The sequence below is a fragment of the Ceratosolen solmsi genome, unplaced genomic scaffold (genome assembly GCF_000503995.2).
Source record: "Ceratosolen solmsi marchali unplaced genomic scaffold, CerSol_1.0 scaffold39, whole genome shotgun sequence".
NCBI lineage: Eukaryota > Metazoa > Arthropoda > Insecta > Hymenoptera > Agaonidae > Ceratosolen > Ceratosolen solmsi.
Genome location: NW_011948433.1, coordinates 178,079 through 203,631, shown reverse-complemented (window position 1 = coordinate 203,631; position 25,553 = coordinate 178,079). Strand labels below are relative to the sequence as shown.

The following is a 25,553-nucleotide window of genomic DNA, read 5'->3' as shown; positions in this document are numbered from 1 at the left end:
CGAACTTCGATCCCGAAAAGCTTCGAGTAACTCGTTACGGTAGTTATTATAGAACAATATCAGTTAGATAATTTATATGTTATGTCTTAACAAAGCTAACAATGGACATTTTCATTGTTTACAAAAATTTAAACGCAATACATAGAATGGTCCTTTAGACGATGTTAACATAAATAATCTAATAAATAATTAATAACGATAGAATACAGGGTAGGCTTAAAAATTAAAATAAATATTACAATTCAAAACGCAAACATCGTAAGATTAAATGTTTTATGTAATAGCAATTAAATTATAAAGTTCTTAAAATTTATATTAATTATAAAAAATTCATTTGGTAATACAGAACTATCAAAAAAACTCTCATGCTAATTAATAATTGCTATTAATAGACTAAAAAGATTATTGTGTATTTTGATATTTTCGCGGTTAAGTATTGAGAAAATTATTCGCGCAAATTATGATTAATTAATATCGTAAATGGACCGAAGCGATTAAAAACCAATAGGTTTCATTATATTATAAATGTCGATTTTACCACGAACCTTCGTCTCACAATTCACCCGCGCTTTCCCTCGATTTGACCAATTTCAATATTTCACGAGCTTCTTGCTCCTCGTAAATTCATAAAATTTCTAATTAATTATCTGTCTTGGTGATGTAAGCGCAACATTTCCTACAAGGACGACATTACGGAATCATTGAACGAAGCACGCTTACCAAAAACGTGTCGATTCAATTTTTCTAACCGTCGAGTACATTTTACTTTCGTGCGCGCATTACAACAATTATGCAAATTAATGACGAACATTGGTAGATGAGGGATTTCATGGCAGAATATTAAGGATCCAGTATGCGTATCCATAATGTGAATTTGAAGAACGAAGAGACAGAGGAAATAAGCATCATTGCTTATCGCATCAAACATCGGTAGAAAATTATTAGCCGAGCCAATGATATTAATGAAAGTAGAGGTAATAAAAGAGAATTAGGGGAGCCAGTCGGACGTGTGATTAAGCAGCAAAGTAAAAAGAAAATTTCTAAAAATGGAACACGAAGCTTCCTTTGAGGACGGATTAACTCTCCTTGTCGTCGACGGGGCTGATCTCGTTCTGCAGGAGCTCGAACTTGGGGCTGAGACCGGGTAATATGCTCTTCGTGCTTGTCTTAATTTGACTGTATATGTCTAGAGGCTTCTTGCGCTCGATCTCGAGGCTTTCCTCGATGAGTCGCGGGGGTATGCTGCAGCTACGCTTGTGACTCGGGACGAAGGCACTGCCCTCCGGCCTCGTAACCACATTATTCTGCTCCTTGTTGTTCGGCTCCGACTGTACATTCAAGCAAGAGGTATACATTTTTCTAATGCTTTTGACATTTATTGCTTAAGACATTTATGTGGGCAGATTAAATTGAGGAGCCGTTGATGAATTTTCAGAAAGTATCGGTGCTCCTTGTAAATAATGTGCCCGGAGTATTGTTGGCTGATATTGTTGTTGCATAAGGGCTACCGATATTTAATATTTTCCTTGGAAATAGATAATATAGGCGATAGATTTTGATTTTATCGTTCAATTGATTAACAGGATATTAATTATTCGAGACACAAGACTCGTTTGTATCGAGTCTCCTTTATTTAGCGCGACAGACTTTCGAACGTTTAAATGAAAAAAAGTTCTCAGTTTACGTAATTATCTGTTATATTTATTAAATGATAAGCATACTCGGATACTCTTGTCCATATGTTGTTCGGTTTGTTTGTGCTCGGGTGTTAGAGTGCCATTGCCGAGCTTTCGTTGCTGTTCCTGAAACGTATCCTCCTGGAGGTTCACCTCGTCCTTGAGGATTGCACCGGTAATCACGGGTTTCGTGAAAGACGAACTCGCCTCGTTCCCCTTGATCATCAAATCGATATCGGGGATTTCCTGTTCTATGTTTTCGAACTTATTGGACATCGCGCCGTTTATATGTAGATTTGTATTAGAATGGACAATAGTAGCGATCGATCCTTTAGCTTCCAGCGAATCCTTCGACTGCGCAGACAACTCCGAATGCTGCGAATATCCCTTATTGTTATTATTGTTGTTATTGTTGTGCCTGTTCGACACGGGAATCTGCTGGAACAAGAAGACTGTTAGATACGAGAGCATGGAAATTTAATTTATCGATTTATGAGTCTCTGAGTGACTTTGCTTACACATTCATAATCAATTGAACTATCAAGTTCATTAATTATGACCGAAGTTCAAGTATTTTTCTCTACACGTGTAAAACTTTTAGAGTAAATTTTATAAAAAATTTTTCTAATAATTGCGTTCATTGGTTCATCATTATACAATTTTCAGGCCGGAAATAGGCAGGGCGAAAGCTTCAACATTTAAAATTCAATTAATCTTGAAACAGAATGAAATCTTCATGAAAGTATGATATTTGATACTAAAAATAAAAATTTTACTTCCAATTGGTTTTTGCATAATTATATAAAAATTAATTAATCGCTTTCAATTATAAGTTGCAATTATAAAATCATTCAGATAGCTATATAATTTTTCATTAGGAATTACGAGCTTAATCAGGAGATATAACAAAATTGATTATTTTTTTAACGTGATTCTAAATTATATTAAAAGCAATGCGCAATCTATTAATTATACCTGGACGATTATCATTATTACAAAAATGAATTTCAAGCTATTATCCATTAATAATTACAATATTCTATATAATTATCGACATATTACTTTGCAATATTTTAAAGGCTTAAGTTTATTCGTTTTTTTCAAATAATCGTTCCAATAATATGCAATATTATATGTGATATTATAGGTAAAATAGAAGATGATAATAATAAAACAATTTAATACACGTGAAATTACTTTAATAAATTTCAATCTGAAAATACTTTCATTTATTAACCTCGTTGATCCGAAATGAAGATATTTTAAAATTAAAGAAATTGATTTATTTCAATTTTACGAATTTTAATATTTATATGAATTTTATTTATTTACTTATTTATGTATTTAAAATTTATATTTATTATTTTATAAATACATTATTTTCGTGCATACGTTTGTTTAAGGTTATTTTATAAATTTTTATCATATATGGGGCTTCAGCGAATCAATTAAATTAAATTAAATTGAATTAAAAGGAAAAAAAATTAAAAAAAAACGAGAATAATCAAATACGAAGCATCAAATTTAATGTTACATTACCATCCTGAAATATTGATAGTTTAAAAATTGTCAGTTTATGTTTTTTACTTCTAAATTGACACACTGAATGCCCATCATACTTTTACAATTTATTCAAAATTAATAAAATAAAATACTTTAATTTCAATATATCTTTTTGACGCATAATATTATTTATATGCAAAATACTTTTTCATTTACATAAGATTAATGTGATTTAGGTTACCCGGTAAAATATAAATGACTTCGTTATTCGTAATTTTTATGATTTTTTTTATTTTAGAAGCCTTATTTCCTTTTTTCTTCTTTTCTACCGTTTTACAATAGCAAATACGAGCAAATAATTTTAAAATGAAATTAAAAAAAAATATCGATACAAAAGGATTGAAGTATTGGTATTCTAATACTGTTAATATATTAGTTAACGCATTATTTCACGTACATGTAATGTAAAAAGATAAATTAATACAAAATATAAAGACTCTTTCTGGTTTTTGAATAAAACTTTTTCAAACATTTTTCATTAAAAATGCAAAATCAGTTGAAGTATGAAGGGTCGAGAAAGCTGCTTTAAATAGAGTTTAATGTCGTTTTAAAATTTACGGTAAATTTTTTTATGCCCTATATAAGAGAAAATTAAATATATATGTATATATATAATGTATATATATATATATATATATATATATATAATTATAAATTGTTATAAATTAGGTAATGGGAGACGTTTACATTAGGCGATTAAAAATTCAGCAATGCGAATAAGTGATGAAAAAACGTGAATTTTCAGAACTACTAAGATCAAAAACTTTAGACACAAAGAGTCGACGAAGAGTAGCACTTATACACGAATGAAAGAACTTATTAGTCATCTGAGCTCTCTTCTTAAAGTATAAAATAACGTTTAAAATAAAATTTAATTATTACCCGGAATATTGTTTATGCAGACTTTTGTCACTTAATAGGTGCGAAACTTAGCGTCCCATTACCCCATTCTTATGGAACGCTTGTAATGGCGATTTTGCAAATATCATCGGCAGTCGTTATAAATATAAATTCATAAATAAATTCATTCGATAAGCCAAGCCCGGCGTTCTCGAATCTCATAGCTAAAGTAATTAGCATAAGGAATGTAATGTCTTACATAGTCCGGGTCGTCTTTCCCGCGGCTTCCCTGAGCCTTGAGGTCCTGAAGGAGTGCGTTCTCAGTGTCGGGCGATTTGTCGAATTCGACCCACTTGGTATTTGTTGCGGCCCACGACGACTTTCGCGCAGAATCCATTATCGAGTCGCATTCGGCTCCGTACATCGGATAGCCGAAGTGGCCGGCCTCGTATTCCAGCTGATTTCCATATCGATAGCTAGGATTGACCGAGCCCTGACTGCAAATGGAGAGGTCCGACTGCGAGAGGCCCGTGTTCGTACTGCCAAACAGCTTCGTGTTGCTGAAGGCTAAAAATATTATCTCGTGAGGCTAGAGTCTCGTTCCTCGATTATGCTATATTATTTGAATTAGTTGCTAGATCGTCTTTTTGTACGAATAGTGCGCCATTGCTAAATCGCTTCTCCTACTAATCTCTTATAAATATAAAATAGATTCATCGGGTTTGCCGAGCGCCGGGCTCTACGCGTGCGATTAGTCCATATTTGTCAAATTGGCTTCATGCGCATTCGATCTCGAAAGCTCGACAATCGAATCAGCGGCGCTGTGCAAAAACAACAATAACATTTGGTTCTCGAAAATTACTAATAATTCCCTCTCTACTCCCCCCCCCCCCCCCCCGTCTCCCATCCCATCCCCATCACTCTTCCCACCTATATTATCTCGTTTTTATTTCGATTTAATTGAATGCTTCGGTAATACACGGCGAGAAAGAAATGGCTGCGACGGTTAATTATTCATTTATAACGAAAGCGGAGAAATAATAGGAATGATGACTAATGCTATATGTCGTAGGCATAAGGGTCAATTGACTCGGTCGCCGTGACTGGAATAAATAGTTCACTGTCGAGTAACATTATTTATCGAGCGGGCAACTGCATTTCAAAATTCAGCCCAGTCAGCTTTAAATTTACAATATTAAAAGCTAGAAAATTGTTTTTACTTTTTTTTTTTTTTTATAAGCGAGTACGTGCCATTTTTCCGGACGCGCTGACAGTGATGCGGGAAAGAGCAGCGGACGCGCGCGCATATAATGCATTCCAAAAACAGAGGCTCCGGATGGCCGTTCTACTTTCTCGGTGACGGGGGCGTTATCTGGGAAACGCAGGCGCAAGCTTTTGCGAGATGCGCCACGAGATGTAAACACGAAGATGACGACCCGTCGCTGCAATCTCGCTATAAATACAACGCGGAGGTCAGTTAGAAGCCACTGGCGCACGTTTACGGCCCCGATTAAACTGTGTCAGCACTCCCTCCCGCAGCTTCCGGACGAGTCCTGCCTGTCGCCAGGCGACAGGAGACCCGAGCGTACGAGCGTGGCCGTCGTGCGCAGACCCTTCCCCCGCCCCTCCAATTCCAATCGTTATTTTCACGCGAGTAGCACCGTCTCTACACAACTACGACACGTGTTGCTTTCTTTGGCCACTTTTCAATGACACATTTCTCTAGTTATTTTCGAGTGCTTGCTTAGTGCTTGCGAAGGAAATACCGCAGAGACAGTTTGCTCGGCGATGAGGGACGGATAAGGAGATACCGAGCCGCCGGATATTGGGGCTAGACGTACGCTGCGTACTCGTACCACCTATGTCGTCGCCTACATAACCAATACCTATTAATTACACTTTGTAACGCGTGTAATGGAGCCTTGGGCGTGGATTATACGATCCTGTTGGCGACATGTTATTCGACAGCTCATCGAGTCATTGCATCGCGGAATTGCCAATGACGGGACTGGCAACGTTTCATCAGCTGCTTACTCTCATTGCCAGTATTTGAATAACAATGGCCGAGTGTACTTTGAATACGAGGGAAAAAAATGTCGGCGGAGAGATGCATGTTGCCGTCGTAAAGCAGCAAGTGTAGGAGTTTCTAGGCAACGAACTCTATTATCAAGCTATAGGGGATAGGTATTTAGGATTCACAAGTTTAACACTCACGTTTTACTTTAGCACTCGATATTTTCAGACATTTTTTATTTCTTCTTATATTATCTGGCGATACGGCAGCGTGTTAATTATAAAAATTTAAGATGTACGATAAAATAACTACTCTTACGAAGCTTATTGACCTATTTTAGCTAATGAAATACGAGGATATAATTTAAGTAACGTAAGTGAATACATGTTTTTGTTCACTTAAATATTCTCTATCAACAAATCTTTTTATCAGCTATTTCGTAACTTCTTATGAGTCATATAATGTTCGTACTATGCTTTGAGTAAAAATTTTCTAGATAGATATTCTATCGAGCGATAAAGATATGAGTTAAGAAATTTAGGCTCCTCGAGTCTAGAAGTGTAGAATACCTCGTATCTAGAATATTATTAAAATGAAAATTTTTTTAAATTATATTATTTATAGAATTTTACATTTTAAATTATACTATAAAATTATATTGCTCTTTAATTTGTACTCGAGTTTTTTTTTTTTTTTTCGTTTTATCTTACTTAAATATATAAATAGGCTGCTACTCTTTGCAAACTTTCTCAACTCATCTCTTTAAAAATCGGGTTATCCAAAAAATTGTTTTAAAATTTAAATTAGAGATTATTACTTTTACATTAATGTTACTTTAGCCATACGTTTTTTTTATAATTTATTCAAACACACAAAAACAAATACAATCGCGATGCTGAAATTGCGCTAAGCTTTGATTTTTTTTTTTTTTGTTTTGTTTTCTTTTCTTTTAAATGAAACGTAATTTATTTACGAATGTGGAAGTACTGTTTTTGGCCATAAATTATAACAAACGTAAAGCTACTCTCATGCAGAAATTAAGTTTTTCTAATATTTAAAGGCGATAAGCCCGATTTTTTTATCGTTGAACATACTACAAATAAAATCGGGCTTTTCATAAATTTTAATTACAAAATAACGCATGAGCTCATTGACATTGTAATTTTTATATAAAATTTCAGGATTTCAGCTCAAATAATTTGAAATAATAACCATTTCGTATCATTTGCCACCGTATTACCCTCGGCATTTTTTAATTTGCTTAAAATGTCCAACTTATTGATAAGAATGAAAAAGCACGTGCAGCAATAATAACGTATATCATACATCATAATATAATATGAGAAATTAAAATTGAAAATAATTTCGATGATTAATTTTGCGAACTTATAGCGCAATTCGTCTTCTCCATTAAAATTCGGCACATACTTCCATTTCAATAATCGAATAATATTTTATTTTATACTTGTAGAAAAAATGTTTCCACTTTGTTTCAGCAATTACCGCGTTCAAATACGTTCACTCTTAGCGAGATAATATGCTTGAATATTATTAGATTAAATCGAGTACACAACTGCAGACGGTATCTGTCTACGTTAGTTCGTGACTGAATAATATCCAAGCCTCCGGACCGACAACCAATGTGTGTGATTATACGTATCCGTACGTGTGCACGTGAATGTTCAAAATATAGTCACTCGCGTGTCAGCTTGCGCTAACGTAAAACTATTTATTGAATTTCAAACGCAAATAGTTGAGAGCTCATTAGGAGAGCAGTCACGCTCATTATAACAAGGCTAATATTTAATAAAATTAATGCTCATACATAATTTCTCAATTTACATGGAATTGTAAGTTGAAATATAATATAAAAGATAGCGTTTCTCAGCTGTCAAATAGACAAATAAAGTCACTCCCATTCAAATACTCGTGCGTATCATTAAAAAATTGACGGTCCATCCGGAGTTAAAGCCTTCGGCCAAGCAGTGCATGAATACGGCCAACTTACGAGTACTTCCGAGAAAGGGCTTAAAATTCTTAATGAAACTGCTGGGATGTGGCAAACTTACCGCCAGAGCGATCTTCGGGGATTTCTTCGCGATGAACGAGCGCTTGCTGATCGGTGACTCGGGCGGCCATGTCATCCGACGAGCCTCTATTGACGTCGTCGGTTTCGTCGCTCTGATAACCAGCCGGGACCTCGACGATTACCGAACAGCCGTCGTCCTGGTATTTTCTGCATCTCGTGTCCTCCATCGTCACCTGAAAAAAGTCTCATGCATCTTTAATTTAATCGCAATGAGAGGGTATTTAGTATGACGCGAGAAAGCGTCTACGAGCTCGGACTCTACAAAGTCATATTTTGCTTATTTTTTTATTATTTTATAAACTATTCCCTTTATTGATATCGTCTAACATTGTTATTTTGATGAGAATACATCGTTAGTTTAATATAATGCATAATTAATGACATTTACAATTCGTATTGTAGGGTAGTAATTGTGAGCGTAGGTGAAGTTGTATAATAAGTGACAAATTTTTCGTAGATAATTAACGGTATGCGATTGTATATTAAAATTTTGAAATAAAACAGGCAAGATATTTTTATAAAAATTAATTTAACATGGCCATGGTCTTCTCGTGCTCCTTTTTAACCAGCTCGTCTATTATTTATTGGCTGGCTATCTAGCTTCTTAATTAAAATGCCTTTTTTCGTGGAAGGGAAGTTAAAGCCAACGAATAAGAAGCACAGAAATCACTTCTTTAATTATTTCATTCAAGATTTATATCGCCCTATATACCCTTAGTCAATACACCCTTTTTCTTTCTCCTAAGTTTATATATATTTTTTACACTTGACTTCGTAACCGGGACATCGATCCACCTTCCAATTACCCAGTGCTTCCGTCTGATTATCCAAGGTAACGGATGTGGAAGATTCAAAGAGAGAATTAGCCGATCAAAAAGTTCTTTTGCAGAATGGCTACGAAAAAGTTGGAGATAGAAAAAACAAGAGGCAAACTTTTTCAGACATTATCAGTGAATATAATAGTTCATGATTCTTGTTTTTTTTTTTTTTTTTTTTTTTTTTTTTTTTTTTTTGTTTGTTCTTCGCTCAAATCATGCATCAAACGCGATAAAATTAAATCTTTAATTTTATTAAGCTGAATTTCTTGGATTTGAATAGAAATATCACCAAGTGAAATTGAAAAATTCTATTATGAAAACAACTATTTATTCTTTTTTTTTTTTTTTTTTCTTTTTTTTCAACAATGCAACATTGTTTTACTTTTTTTTACAAATATACATATCTCAATTATTTTGTATTTCTCGTATATTTCATTTCATTAGATCCCGAGATCATACGATCCCAATTAATTTACCTGCCTAGAATGACAGGTATATTATTTATATACTTCATACCATTTGCCTGCCTGTTATTCTTCATTTTTCTACAAAATTTGACCTTATTATGAACTAAAAATAACAGTATTTTTGTTTTCGTTTTTAGAATCACTTTTAGGTTTTATTATTCATTTGTTTTTCATATCAAACTGCAAAGGAGCCAATAAGAGGAAAAAGAAGATGGCCAAAGTGCGCTTGAGCAACACCCTCAGGTTTTTCCATAATGCTTTTTCTCTCTTTATCCACTACGTATCTACAATCGTATAAACTTTTATCCCTCTCTATTTCAATCTTTCTTGCTCTTTCCCAGCAGTAAACAATGAAACAAGAAAAATCCTTTAGCGCCAGTAGCGACGAAACTATTACTTTCTCTCGCCCTCTCCTTGAATTGAATTTTATTCTCTCTCTCTCTCTCTCTCTCTATATATATATATATATATATATATATACTCTTTTATCATTAGTTCACCAATGGCTTTCTTATATATTTTAGATACCGAATGAGCTTACTATACTATCGTTAGCTTGTCGAGACCAAACAGATAAGATTTCGCTAGAATACTACTTCCAGCGGAAATTCAAAGCCTAACTCATTTGGACAAATGGAAACTGGGTAACTAAATTCTGCTTATAATGCTTAAGAACTTCATTTCTTTTACTTTCTTTTAAATTAAAGATTACAATGGGCAGAGGAAACATTACATTTCCTTATAAATGTTCACCAGATTTTTTTATTATAAATCCATTATTATTGTCTTACATATATTTTTTTTCTTATTATTTATAGAAAATTTTTTATATAATTTAAGTAAAATTGTTAAAAACTAAGCAATGCCTTTATTGTATTTGGAGATTAAAATATATTTTTAGATCTGGAATTTATACTAACATTTGTAATTTTATCGTATATTAATTTTATATTGGTTTAGTTCATATTTATGTTAAGATGAACTTGACCCGAAGATATATTTAAAAATATACGGAAAGAAGAGGAAAAAGGTATTCATTCCATTAAAATTGTCATAAGATCAACGAGTCAAAAGTGTATTATGAAGAAGAGTCGTGAATATACAAACAATATTGAGTAAAACGAGATATCCTATGTCGCTTTCTTACAACGAATTTCCACCCCTTCTTATTCCTAACGTATTCCGAATAAAAATTGGTACCTTATTCTATTCGATTCGTTGGTCATGAAAATTTCTACCTCTTTTATACCTAAAACGGCATACATTGTATATATACACACACATATATATATATATATATATATATATATATATATATAAAAGATAAAAGTGCTGGATAGATTGCGTATCACCGATAAGATTTATCGTCTTGTATTATATTTTCACCTACTTTATTTATCTCGAGTGATACATTGATTGTTTAGAATTAGAATGTAGAAACAGGTTAGTATTCGATATCTGGTATTTTGGGAAAACAAGTGGATATGAGACGTATATAGGGAGCACGTGCGTTGTTTACTTTCCAGAGAAATGGCTCGAGACAAGGATCGAAATGGATTCCCCTTTTGTACAACTACTTCCATTACTTACTGTTTGTAACTGTTTGTACTTCACGTAAAATCACATATTTGATAGAAATAGGTTGGTGTAAAGTAAAAATGATATTTCATAAGAGACTCCTGTTATTTTCTAAGATGAAGAGTTTCTTTCGAATTTCAGTCCGAAAGATTTCAATTACCAACGAATAAAAACATGGTTGTTATGATTTATGAATTTATTAGAAAATTTCATTTTACATTCATCTTATATTCTGACTCTTACAAATAATCAACAATCAATAAGCAATTTCGGGTTTTATTTTTTACATATGCAATTATATTCATTTATTAAAAGACTTTTCTACTAAAAGCCTGATGACATTCTAAGAGATTCTGTGAAATATCCTTTTTGAATTTTCAATTAGTTCACTTTAATTTATATTTTTTTTTTTACTTTGTTTCGGTTATTTTTTTATGAAGTAATTAACAGACCATAAAGGAATTAAAGGATCAAAGAAGCTCATATATTGAGCTTAATAAATTTAATATGCCTGCAATTTTATATATTTTTTTACTTATTATTATTCGTTTATATTAATGTAAAAAATAATTGCTTTACACGTCTTCTACAGCGTCGATTATAAAAACGTTTAAATTCTATTAATCAACTGTATATTGAAAAATCTATTTTATGATCCTAATAAATATATTAATGAAAAGCTAATAGATATAATATTGATATAGTATCTAATTTGATTGAAAATTCTAAATTTTGCTTATTAAATATGTCACTTGATATATTGGTCTCTATTACGTTAAATAAGATTCATAAAATATAAAAAAAAAAAAAAACAAAAAGAAAAGAAAAAAACAAAAAAAAAACAAAAAAAAAAAACAAAAAAAAAACAAAACAAAATTAATGTTCAATACAATAGTTATAATTTTGAAATAATTACAAGTAGTATAATTTATTAAAAAATGACATGAAATATTGCAGTAAAAATGCAGTAAAAATCGGTTTAAAAAAGAAGAAAAAAATAAGAAGAAAGGGAAAAAATTGCTTATTAATAGTACGAGAATCCGCACACAATGATAGCCTTTAATTATATATCATATCCAATAGGAACCAAAATTTCTTCCTTACTTTTCGAAAAAATATAATCATTCAACTACATCGTTATTACATCGCATTCAGTTTTAAAAGAGATATTGGAAAAATAGAGAATTTATGCGATCAACGTATCCTATAAGAATCTTCTAGACAGGCGTAAATCATCCTATTTTTATTGGAAAAGCAGATAAAGGCCGAAGGATAGAAACTCTCTGAAAAAGTCTAAATAATAGCTGAAGATATATCCGTCAACGCCCGACGTGAGTTTGCGATTCTGGCTGAACAAGCACTTTGAGTCTGTTTGTAGGATTACTAAATCTATCTATCTCTCCTCTACCAGCCTTTTTCATCTTCTCTTTTACTTTCTTATTATCTACCAACTCATCATAAACATATTGTTATCCATCATGACCGTATGCGATAGCTTCGTATTTTATTGAATTGTTCGAGCTTTGAGTGGAAATACGGAGCTTAGTACGTAGGGGCGATACACCCTTTGGTAAAGCGATCCTCGTAACCAAGAACACGGACTAGCATTTACCGTCGGTTTTACCTTTAAAGTATGCGCCGTTGACTTATTAGATTGGCCTTGCTTTAAGAAAAAATTTAGGGCGATAGGCACAAAGATAGAGAGATACTCATGGGGATTTTCCTTTTATGTTTACATGTAGTAGATTACACTGATGGATATTATGATAATTTATATACTTTGCTTAAGTCATTAAATGATGATAATATTGATTAAACCTCTCATGATAGGATACGATTTGAAGAATAAATTAATTTGCCGCAGCAAGTATAATTAATTTCGTCTAAATTACATATTGTTTATTCATCGAAAGATATTTTCAATATGAGTGATCAATAATATTTTGAACAATTCATTTTATGAGAAGCTCGATGTCGTAATTATTAAAAGTTAGATATTGAAATTTATTAGAAAAGTCGAATTTCTTTTTGATATGCTTCAAGATATACATACGTTTATATATTTACAAGCATAAATTAAATATACTTTTTTTTTTTCTTTTATCTTTGTTTTTTGTTGCAAAAGCATATAATTTATTGTAAAATATAAAGCCCTTTCGTAGCTATATAACTATGTTTTACCAAAAAGTACTTTTCCAACTTTATATTTCTCAAAACTTATGATAAAAATGATTTACTTTCAAATATGAACAGAATTTATAGTAAAAAATATATTAAATCCTAAGGAATGAATATTTTTCAGAATATTTATGTAAACTATTATTTTGAATATTTCTTTCATAATGGTAGGTAGTTTTTTATAAGCACTAAAGTGCAGTGTATTAAACTATAACAAACAAATATAATCTACAAATATAATCTACAGTTGTGTATATCATTATTATGATTTCACGGCCAAATAAATTTGTGACATTGAATTAATAAATCATGATATTTAGTGAATATATTTAGTGAATATATATTATAATATTTTATGTGAAGGTGATCGGATTATTATAATTTTATATTACAGTGAGTCGTCCGAGTATTGAATATTGTATATACAAAAATAAAACTAGTTGATTGTATTATAAATTCAGAGCATTTATAGTTGTGTCAAGATGATTATTTTTAAAATCATGCAAAAATTTTCCTACATCCAATAAACTTTTTTATTTATATTTTCATCGATATTTGATCTCTACTTTCAATGTATATATTTATTTAAGTAGCCTAGCTGATCTAAGTAAATATAATAATAATGCCGTCGATCCTAACAACAACTGCAACGACAAGAATAACAATAACAATGACGACAACGACAACGACAACGACAACGAGAACGATAATTCTATACTATTTTGTATTTTTTCACAACTAAGTATGCCTTAATTATCAAATTAGTAAATTAAAAACTAAACTCCCGAGTATATATATATATATATATATAAAGCCATATAAAAAAATAATATTATTAAGCTTCGTTCCCTTCTTTTTCCTTTTTTTTTTTTTTGCTTTTTCTCGAGTTACTCGGTAAATACTTACAATCACCATCATACCTGAACCTTTCACTCTTTCTTCTTCCATCTTTTCCAATATACTGGCAATCACAATTACATTTAAATTTAACATATAATATGATTTAAGAGATTTATTGTATTTCCTACATAATTTCTTTTCTTGCAATGAAAATTTTTCTACAACTTTCTTTCGTTCAAGTGCGTTAAACGAGTTACTTAAGTACTGTACAATAGAACGCGACTTGTAACACCATTAAATCTACATATCATCTCACATGGATTCTATCAGTTTTCTCTTTATATGTTGAAGGTATCATATTGCTTATTGTAATTATAAAAGCTGTAACAGTAAGCAATTAAATTTTAACTTATAGACGTATTTTTAGGAGCGATTAGATTATATTGTTTCTCTTCAGCTTAGATAAAATAATTAACCGATAAATAAAACGATAATAAATCGTCAATGAAATTAATGTAATCGTAAATTAGAAGAAAGAGTAAACTATAGCGTCTAAAAATTATAAAGCCAATAAAGAATTAAGAATTACTTTCTGAATTCTTTACGGTAATTTTTAATAAACGGCTATTCTTGTTTATTGTCGATTACAAAATCTTCTAAATTCTATTTCTTTCTTACTTCCTACTACGTAATTTTTAATTTTTCAGTATAAATATCGTATAATTATTAGCTTTATGATAACTCAATTTTCAACAATTGCAACGATAAAACCTATGAAAATCAATAAAAATACTCGGCCTTTTATTCCTAACATTACACTTTTCAGGTTATCTATTGCATTAAGAATTGAGAAGATTTGGGGCTTCAAACACCAATTCATGTTATTTATCAAAATGTCAAATGTCAAATTGTCAATTTAAAATTGATAACGATACTCTTGGGAATCTTTCGAATAAACGCTGGAGCAATTTTCTATAATTACCCTGCATCCGAAGTTCTCCATTGACTTACTACTTGAACGTTACGTACTTAATCAATGCTATAGACGCGATAGATCTCTGCGATATTAATGAATATGATGAAAATTATATCATTTGAGAAAGAACATTTTAGTGGCCAATTGTCTTGGTAATGTAGATATTTTTTAGTCGATGACGCGGTAAAGCGTCACAAAGAGTAAGAGAAAGAAGCTCCACGCCCTTTCCTTGTTCGATCGTTTGGTCATCCTTTGTACCCATCTTCGACTTGGTTCTTATGTATCTTACGACACACACACACACACACACACACACACGCGCGCGCGCGCGCGCACGCACACGCACACGCACACTCATACGCACAAACACACGCACAAACACACGCACACAAACACACGCACACAAAAACACGCACACAAACACAGGAGGTACGAATACGAGTTTACGAGAATAGATATTTTTTCTCAAATTCCGCAAATTCTCAGTAATACGAACGTCGTATATCTGTATGGTTTTGTGATGTGTTGTGTATTGACATAGGTAAGCCGAAGCAAGTGGAATGGAGAAATTGTCTGGTAACCTTCGACCTTATCAACGTCCTCGAGCTTCGATAATTCTAAGAACATTCCTTATCCAACGATAAAGCTCTACCTCATACCTTCCGTTTTGCCTCCTCGAATTTTTTATTTCAGCCTTTATTTATCCCAACCGACCTTACTCCTACTCTCCTTCTCCCTCAGTTTTAACACGCAAACTTTTCTCCTGCTATTCTAAACTCATATACCAGCTAGAGATTCTCGAATTCGGCCTGCTTTCTCGCATTTTTAATCAAAACGAAGTGACTACTAATTCAAGTTCATCGCATAATTTATTCGAGATATAAATTATCGAAAGAATGTTGTTACTTTAAGTTTAATTGGCGTTTGAATTAAAATTCCTGCGCTGTTAGCTGGCTAAATGCTTTTCCTCCTTCAAACTTTTCCACATTACTTTGTAATTAGTTTTAAATTTAGTTTCAAAAATAAAGCTTTTATCGAGCAACTTTTAATAGATAATCATACATTCGAATGTAATTATAATTGAAAATAATTTATTTTAAAACATTTCGAATACCTTTAGATTAGCAATACGTACATTTTGATATAACATATTTTTCCTTACCCGTTTGTCAAGTCCTTCCACCATAACAAACAAGTGCCTAACTAAGGCCCATCGTCTGTACAAATGATTCCTAAAGCCTTTCGAGTCAATTAAATGTCGTTAAAGGCCATTTCGCTTAGCGTATGCGCTCGATCACATAGGAACACGATCAGTAGGAAATATATATTCTCGGTCCAAACTTAAGATTCGCGACTTCTCCATCGTCTTACGGCAATAATGGATTCTCTGTGTCTTTCTTGTGCTTTCGAAGCATCCGACCGATAGCTTCGAGATTGCTTCAGAGCATCTTCGTGGCTCGAGTAGCCGCGCTTGCGCCTATCCCCATTGGACGCCGAAAACAGCATTGAATTATTGCACGAATCGGACTTTCTCCGTTCCTCGGGTCGTCCTATATATTTCCTCGACGATGCCAATACAAGGAACTACAAAAGACTCCACGATGCATTTCGTCTCTAAACTTTTCAAATATTCCGGAACTTATAATTTCTTAATTCGCAGTTAATTATCAAAACGACTTTTACATAAGCTTGAAATAGAAACTCCTACTTTTGCTTTCGCATAAATTTACATTGATTAAAATGCAGTGCTTGAACGAGGAGTGGGTGATGGGATTGGGGAGGGAGATGGGGGAGGGGAAGGGGGTGGAGAAAGGAATGATAAGACTAGACTTTTTGTAGTTATGAAATTTAAGATGAAACTTAATTTTTCACATAAATGAATGTAAAGTTTCGAGACTTTTTCCTCTTTACATACTCATTGTATTATAAATTAGGATTATCATCATTAATAAACTGGCGCGTAGTGAGAATTATAAATAATCATAAGGAATATCCGATGAATATAAAGGGAGTGGTAATTCATCAAAAATTTTCATGAAAAATTTGCAAAAGCTATAGGTTCAGAATTGCACGAAAATATAGCTTCCGGCAAGTTTCGAGTAATTTCCCCGATTATGTTAAATAAAATAACTGCAGCTAACGAGCTTTTAAGACCAAGCGTTTCCTGTCCGATAAAAAGTACTTAGTCAAGAATATGGAGGGAGACAAAGACGCGTAGATTTCGTCGCAGTGGTTATAAACACAAATCGAAGCGCGGGAAGGTAAAGTTTTTTGTCAATTCGTAGAAACAGAAGAGTATCTCGGGTAGAGATAGGGAGAATATAAGGGAAACTCACAGCACGTTCCTCCGTCTCGACGATGAGGTGGTTATTTTTGAGCGTCAGAGTGATAATGTTCCCGTCGGCGTTTTTGCTTGTGTGACTCCCAGGGGAGACGTAATCGACGTTGGCGGCTGCGAGCGCGACTTGCTCCATCACCTCCGTCTCGCAGATGTACCGCGGCCCATCTAAACCATTCACCAGCTAAAAAATAAAATAAAATGAGCAATTTAGAGAATGTCGTTATTTATTTCAGCGACGACAATCTATAAGACCTGCAAAAGGTCGTTAATCTACGTTCAGCATTAATGTATGAGCCGTCTGGAACAATATTTTAGATAAATAATATCAAAATGTTCTTTGATATCAGGCGTGTCATTCATATTGCACTCACTCTAATTACATTATTTTTCTTTTTTTTATGTCTATCAAATAAGAAATACTTAGTAATGTTTTCGCGTATTATGTATTATGAATCATTCTATTACATATTATGCTTTCATGATGATCGATACCTAAGAGTAAAACAATTGTATTTCTTTTATAGATCGTAGATTACAACGAGTAAAATAAAAGATACATATTCGAGAAATTTTTTATCATGAATTTTACCAGTAAATTATCTAATGCTACATGTTAATCGACTAGTCGATGAGTTCTATTGAAAGGAATAAGCATTCTATCGATAAAAATTTAATGAATATTTCAATTCCTTATTTCAAGCTGTAATTAATTTACAGTGAAAATACAATTTTTCCGAATTAAAGAATTACTACAGTTACGTATTAATAAACGTGACTCTGCATGGAATATAATAATAATAAGTACTGCGATATTATCAAATAATACGAGCTGACGCACAAATTATAGGTATGCGGTTTAGCAGAAAAATGTAGGGGAAATTGTGGATAGTTTTAATGAATGATAACGTTCAAATTTCGTGAATTTCTGCCAAAAACAACATTGTCAACTAGTTTCCAACAATTTTTCACCTTTATTTACATTAATTTTTTTTCTATCATCTAATTTTTTATATAAACATTTAGGCTTGTATTTATTTTCATGTACATTTAAGTTTATGCGCAATATACACATGCGCGTGCGTACTATTTAAAGAGAAATTATAATAATATTTTAATACGTTATATATGGTTAAGTTATAAAATAAAATTTTTTTAATTATTAATAATTATAACGCTAAAGAAATCTATATTACTTATATTATAGATAATATTTCTTTAATTAGGAAATTTATTCTAAATAAAATTTTATAGTTATATAGAGTAGCTGATTAATGCTCAATTCGAATAAAATACACCGATTCTTCCACACATACTGTCACAAATATATTTCCACTTAAGTAATATGATGAAATATTGATTTTATAAGACACTAGGAGTACAGGAGGTAGAAACAAATAGTGGCAAGATTATTTTCGCGTCCTTATCGCGTGAGAAAATGTTCCATCAATACCTATCTTCTACACGAGCTTCCCGCGAATTTTAATCAGGTGCAGGAGATCGACTTTCCTGAGGAAATAAATTGAGCATCACAAAGATAAAGATAAAAATGAGAAAAGAAATATGAAACACATTATTTACTTATCAGCTTGTAAAATACTTAATGCCATTAGATATAAGAGTCAAGGGAGGGACAAAGAGAAATGCCAAAGAAATATTATAAAATATTGTGGAATTATTCACAGATAAATATAGTTTTATTAATGATAAAGGGACAAATTGAATTGCATTGAAAATTTATGTTTTTATATGCTCTCTACAATTGTTTTAAAATATTTTGTATAAATAAATTTCTAACAGACGTATGAGAGTTTATAAGGTAAAAATAGCAAATAGTGTCACACTTAATGACCGACACTGTCGTATTAATTGATCCATAAGAAACATTAAATATGTAATATGTCATGCACTTTATATGTCAATGAATTAAATCACAAATAACTAATATAATTGTATAATTTTGTATATTTTGCATTTAAGTATACAACAAATCATCAACATTTCCTATCACATTGTCATTATAATTTACTATGATTTGAATTCTATCATAAAATTATAATTAATATTTATTAATAAATTTTAGTAACGAAATTGTATTAGAACGTTTATAATATGGTGTAAGCTTGGTTAATAATCACCAAAAATCTCTTTAACAACGAAATAAATCCTCTCCCTTACATTCCTGACTGTTAGAATGCAGTATCGACGCGCTCGAATGCTCGAGCAATTTATAAAATTCAAAGACATGCCGTTCCCATTCGATCGTTAAATCACCGAATAATAATGAAATAGAAATTCACCTTATTTTAAAAGCCTGTAAATAAGCAGCTGTACGTGCAACAAAGAGATGAAAATTAGCCAAGAAAATAAAAAGTGATAATGAACGTACGACGATAAATTATAACTAGGATAAATTGACCGCAAGAGGGCATTACATTAGGTGATGCTTTTGTCAGGGATCGAAGTACCACTTTCGGCGAGTGAATACCACTGCTGGATGGCCAAGAGGTAAATTTCTGGATGAATTCTATATAACGTGAAAAAGGAATGGCGTCATTGTGCTACTCTTCATGACCTATTCGAGAAATTGAGAGAGTGAATAGGAGAGCTTTTCTTCTTCGCTTGAACGTTTTACTAAAAATATTCCACTAAGGAACTCAATATCTTTGCTGAATATGAAACTGAAAATCTTTTAGATGTACATAATCGCTTTAAGTAAGAAAGCTTGAACATTTGCTATTCTTGCAGATATTGTTATGATTCTGTATGATGTTGTAATAATCGGTGCCTGCAAGTCTTTTACGATTCTCGGTTAATAATAGTTAACCTGGAGCTAAGATTATTACTAATATTTAAGTATTTATATTTTTGTTTTTATATTTTAATAGGAATTGTCTTGCAATTTCTTAGCGAAGAAATTCTTTATATCTCTGCAGCTTAATTATTCTTAAAGATGTACAATTGATATATGATGACATAGGTTGCATTTTATATGATTTATCTCCCATTGTCATTTATTATAAAATTCACGAGCATTAATCCTTAAAAAAAAAAAAAAAAAAAAAAAAAAAAAAAAAAAAAAAAAAAATAAATAAATAAATAACTAAAAAATAATAATATCAAAGCCTCGAACGAAAATATAATTTTAGAAGAGTAAGATTAAAAAAATTTTTAATCCTTTAGGATCAGTGAAATATATACATCGGGTACGGAATATAAGTTTACAGTTAGTCCTTTAAGAATTAAGATGGTTCGGGTCTGATATTCCATAATATGATAAAGCGAGAGTGTGAGAAACGAGAAACGATGTTTCATATAAATTAAACGAGTCCTAAATATACTCTCATCTAAATTATTATAAGCATTAAATAATGATATTATTTATTAATCCAAGATATCTAAAGCAAATTGCAATTCGTCTTATAAATTAATTTTCTCTAACTACTACATCAAGTTATGAATTATACATTTTGAATTAAGAAATATGTTCAGTAAAGATTGAGTTAGTAAAATACACTTTAATGATTATTATCAAACTAAATGAATTTATAAAATTTTAATTAAGATTTCTTTGATAAGTCGGTTAATCATAAATAAGGGGAATTTTTAATAACTCTGGCATATCAGAACGTTATAAAATAATTTTTAATTGTTAGCAAAATGAGTTTATATGTTATGTATATAATTACAGATGCACGCGTATATTAAATTACATACTTCAAATTATGAAATTACGATAGCATAATGTTAAATATCTAATGAACTCAATCGATCTAAAGTAAAATTAATTAAATACGCTGCATGAAAATTCTTGGATATTCTCATAAAAATAAGGGAATATTCTTAAAATGTAGGAATCTCGGCTGCATACAACTAACTCTTTTTAGTTATACGACCCGAATTACCTTGTTGAAAACGATCCCTCTCTGCATCATTGGGTTAGCCATCTAAATTTCCAAGTCATCCTGCCATTTCGTGACACTCTCTCTCTCTCTCTCTCTCTCTCTCTCTCTCTCTCTCTCTCTCTCTCTCTCTCTCTCTCTCTCTCTCTCACTCTCATTAAAGTCGTATTCAAGAGCCTTTACAGGAAGTATTGAGTGACGCCAACTTTCATATAAAAGCTAGGATATTCGAAGGAAGGGAAAAAGTAATAAATGGGAAGGGAATAAATAGTCCGTATATATATAATCCATTTAACTAAGTATTGTCCATATTTATTTCATTTATTTCAAAATTGCCAAGCTCCTGCGAAACAGTTGACCGACAGCATGTAAATTAAATTATTAAATTTCAATTTCTGGTATTCAAGGGTCGCTGATGCAATTGTTTATAATAAGCACATCAGCGAGTAGAATTATCGCTGTTAAGTATATTTGTAAATATATGCCGTTGGATGAATTCCCATAATGAAGTTTTGAATGCTCAAGTGTAAGAAGAGTGTTTCGAATTAATTGATATTTGCAAGCGGCTGCAATAAGGAAAGTGAAAGATCTCATTGTAAAGTAATATAGGGCATCGAGATTACCGTACTTCTTCGTTTGAAAATTCATTTACAAAAGGAGTAAGCGGAAGGAGAAAAAGAACAGTTAAGAGCCGAGGACACCTGGAAGCGACCGGAAGAGGAACGAGCTCCTGCCCTCGCCGAGATTAACCCGTTTGTTCCGCCGAATAAAATCGCAGCTTGGGCGCGCGAACTTTGTAGCGGAGCTTGCCATCGGATTCCGTATCATCTCCGGGAGAGTCGCCTGCAGATTTATGCAAACTGCAGATTTATATCGGCCGAGCGCAGCGTCGTGGCAACAAAAGCCGGCGCGATGAACCGATCGGCGCTCCTTCCTTCTTGTTTGCTCGTTTCCTTGCCTTTTTGCTCTCACGCCCCAGTCGCCTTCTCTTTCCACCATCTTTTCTGCTTGTGTCTGAGGATCTGCTCCTGGCCCCGAGATAAGGAAGTTCCATTGCATAAGCTTATATGTTTTTAAAGAGTGCTTTACACTTCTAATGGGATATTCATGACTGAATTACCGGCCTGGATTTCATTCTCACTTAATACAAGGTATCGATTTTAAAACTTTTATCACATCTTCCCGATCCTTAATATTTTAAGCTGCATTTTCAATTTTATTAAATAATTTATTTCGTATTATGCCGCGTTCGGGCACACGAGACATTGTTCCTCTCTTTAAAAGACGCCCTCGACGTCTTCGAAGCGTATAATTTTTTCAAACATGTCAAATTAGTATTAATTAGCGGATTAATACGTGATCAAATATTTTTAACGATTAGTCGAACGCTTAACGTACAACAACTGCTTAACAAGACAACCGCGTCGAAATTGTATTAATTTAACGACCACTGAATCACTTAATTCATGATAAACTTACGATGATGCAATTTGATATTCTTATTTATTATTATTATTATTATTATTATTATTATTATTATTATTATTATTGTTATTATTATTATTATTATTATTATTAGATAATGATGATCGTCGTTATTATTACGTGCTGGTTGAAAAATACACAAAGTCTTGGAAATGTCCTGGATTGAAAAAAAAGAAAAAAAAAAAAAAAAAAAAAAAAAAAAAAAACAAGAAAACGTAAATTTTTATCGAGATCATAGATTCTTAATTAATTTTTATTCAACGTAATTTTCTTTAACGACCGATATCATGTCATTATAATTGGAAAAGAATTATAAGAGAAAGTCACTTACTGAAATTATTCAAAAACATGAGTTATTTTACATTCTACCTGCGTGGTAAGTGTTCGGTAGGAATGACGTGGTATTTAACTTTGAAGCAATTATGTATTTTTGCACGTAGCCATATTAAGAAGCAGATAAATATCAACACTTTTCCAGAAACGTTCGAGAAATGTGCAATCATCGATACCGATCTGAATTTCGTGCGCGCCACGAAATCTCTTCCCTATCATTACGTGGGCATCAAGACAGTTAATGCGGAACTCGCGCAAAAAGGTCCACCTATTACTTTTCACGAGAGCACATAAAAATTGTCAACATTGTGAAATAGTAGTGAGAATAAATTGTCGAGCGAGTGCGAAGAGAACGGTAAGAGACGGAGAAGAGCCGTAACGATCGACCGAGCATTTACATTTTCTCGTAAATGGACGATTGTAGAGGCAGGAGAGCCAATAGCAGCTACGTCATTGCTCCAAGGGACAAGTGTCCACGTCACTCCACACTTTTTCATTACACCCTCGAGCCAGACAAAGCTGCGGCTAGTGAGCGATATTCGACTAGCTTTAAAAATTAACAGCTTCTCCAGAGTGCCGAGTCGCTCAACCAAGAACTTACGAAACGTGCCTGACATTTTTCTCGTCCCCTATGTTGCGGATCTTCTCCTTTGCGACGCTCCATTAGTTTTCAATTTTTAGCGCCGAACGATGTCACTGGAGGTGTCCCGGAAGCGCCCGCGTACAATACCAAAACCAAATGAAAATCCGCTCCCGTCAAGTTAATAATTTCATTTCTTGCAAGCCTTGCAGCATTACATTCTCCGTACTTTTCATCGTGCTAAGCTCCATCAGTGTACGACGTAACATTCACATAGATTTGTGAAGAAGTGCCGGTAAATACAATTCAACCCAATTATCGAATTCAGTATGTGATATTATATTTCTTCGAGCTTTATCGTCGACATTTATTTAATTACTTACCTATTTAATTTCATACAATAGTTGTAAGTAACAAATTTTACTTAATCTTTTTAATGAATCTGTATAAATTGTGATGTCGTAATTGAATATGGCATGAGCAAAAATGATATTAACCACTTTCCTTACAATTTCCAAATGACAATGTAGTCACATTTTATTTTTATATTACAATCTCTTTTTTCTTTTCATTTCAAAATATATTGAACCGTTTCATTCGTTGTTCCTTATCTTAATAACTTTTCATCCAATCAAATATTAGCATTAAAACATTCATTTTATAAACAAATATTGCATATAAATATTTTATTTTATCGTACTGTAAATGTATCTTACTTCATTTATGTCATTAAACGTATAAACATTCTTATTCCTAATGACAAATGTACTATTTAAAACTCGTTGTAATATAAGTACACATAAATAATCGTAAAACATAAGCATAATAATTTTTTTAATTCAGAGTCCAATTGAATGAGAATAATGTTAATAACAAGATTTGTCTCCTTTCATTGTCAAGCTCTATTATTATAAGATATAGAGGTTTCCGTAGTTATATATAATCATTTTAATAAATACCCATTTACTATTTAACTTCAAACATACACTTGCTTTTTGTCTCTAAATGCGTAATGTAGCACGAAAATAAAAATATCAGATTCACGAAATCCAGCAAAATATCTGAAATAGTAATGATAGACATAGAAAATAGTATGGTTAATGTATGAGACAATTATATGTGAGAAGCCTTTGAAAGACCAATCAAGTGAGAATTCTATGCACGTCAAATTCGTTTGCTCGTGTTCTTTCACATTTCGACATCAGTTTAACGTAATCTTTACTAGAGTTGGCATTGACAGAGTTAATTTCTAAGAATATCATATTTGCCAACTAATCTTTCTCTGCACGCCATAGTTTCTATTATTTCGAGCTCCGTTAATACGCAATTTGCTGTCGAATGATTTCGGATAATATCCAATTGTATGTTTAGACCTACATATTCGCATAGTGCAATAAATATCTGACACTACACAAATAATTATGCACACAGTATCTAATGACATTAGAAATTTTGTTTGTCTAACCATCTATATAATCGATTATTAAAGGACCGATAAAAGAATTAAAACATGAAATTTCCTACTTAACCAATGTGTATCGCCCTGGTATCCGAGTGAAATTCTTTTATACGTGATAATTCGAAACTACAAGATATCTTCTGCAAACGATCACCGCTTCATAAGTCTGATTCACAGGCTTCTCACACAGAATGACGCAATATCAGGTTGCTGTCTAGAGTCCCAGTAAATGTTGGGTCACTGACCGATTCGTAGTTCGCAGATACAACTTGTTAGATTCGAACGGTGCTTTCACCACGACGGACGCTCAAATATTCCCGCGCGCCTTAGAGCAATCGAGTATATTTGGCAATCCGATTTATTCAACTCACGGTAGAGATTTTTCAAACTGTACATTATCGAGACTCGTTGCTATAA

The 25,553-nt window shown here is 32.3% G+C and overlaps 1 protein-coding gene across 1 annotated transcript in view; it reads right to left on the bottom strand.

The window, feature by feature from the left end:
- Positions 1–992: 992 nt before the first annotated feature.
- The window catches only part of LOC105364588 (uncharacterized), a 181,920-nt gene continuing 157,359 nt past the window's right edge, over positions 993–25,553 (bottom strand). Inside the window, exons 4-8 of the mRNA XM_011502568.1 lie at positions 17,376–17,561; positions 8,163–8,355; positions 4,339–4,646; positions 1,722–2,111; positions 993–1,328 (exon numbers count right to left, since the gene is read on the bottom strand). Coding sequence (XP_011500870.1) covers positions 1,077–1,328; positions 1,722–2,111; positions 4,339–4,646; positions 8,163–8,355; positions 17,376–17,561 — 1,329 coding nt within the window. The 3' untranslated portion in view covers positions 993–1,076. The remainder of the gene's footprint in view (positions 1,329–1,721; positions 2,112–4,338; positions 4,647–8,162; positions 8,356–17,375; positions 17,562–25,553) is intronic.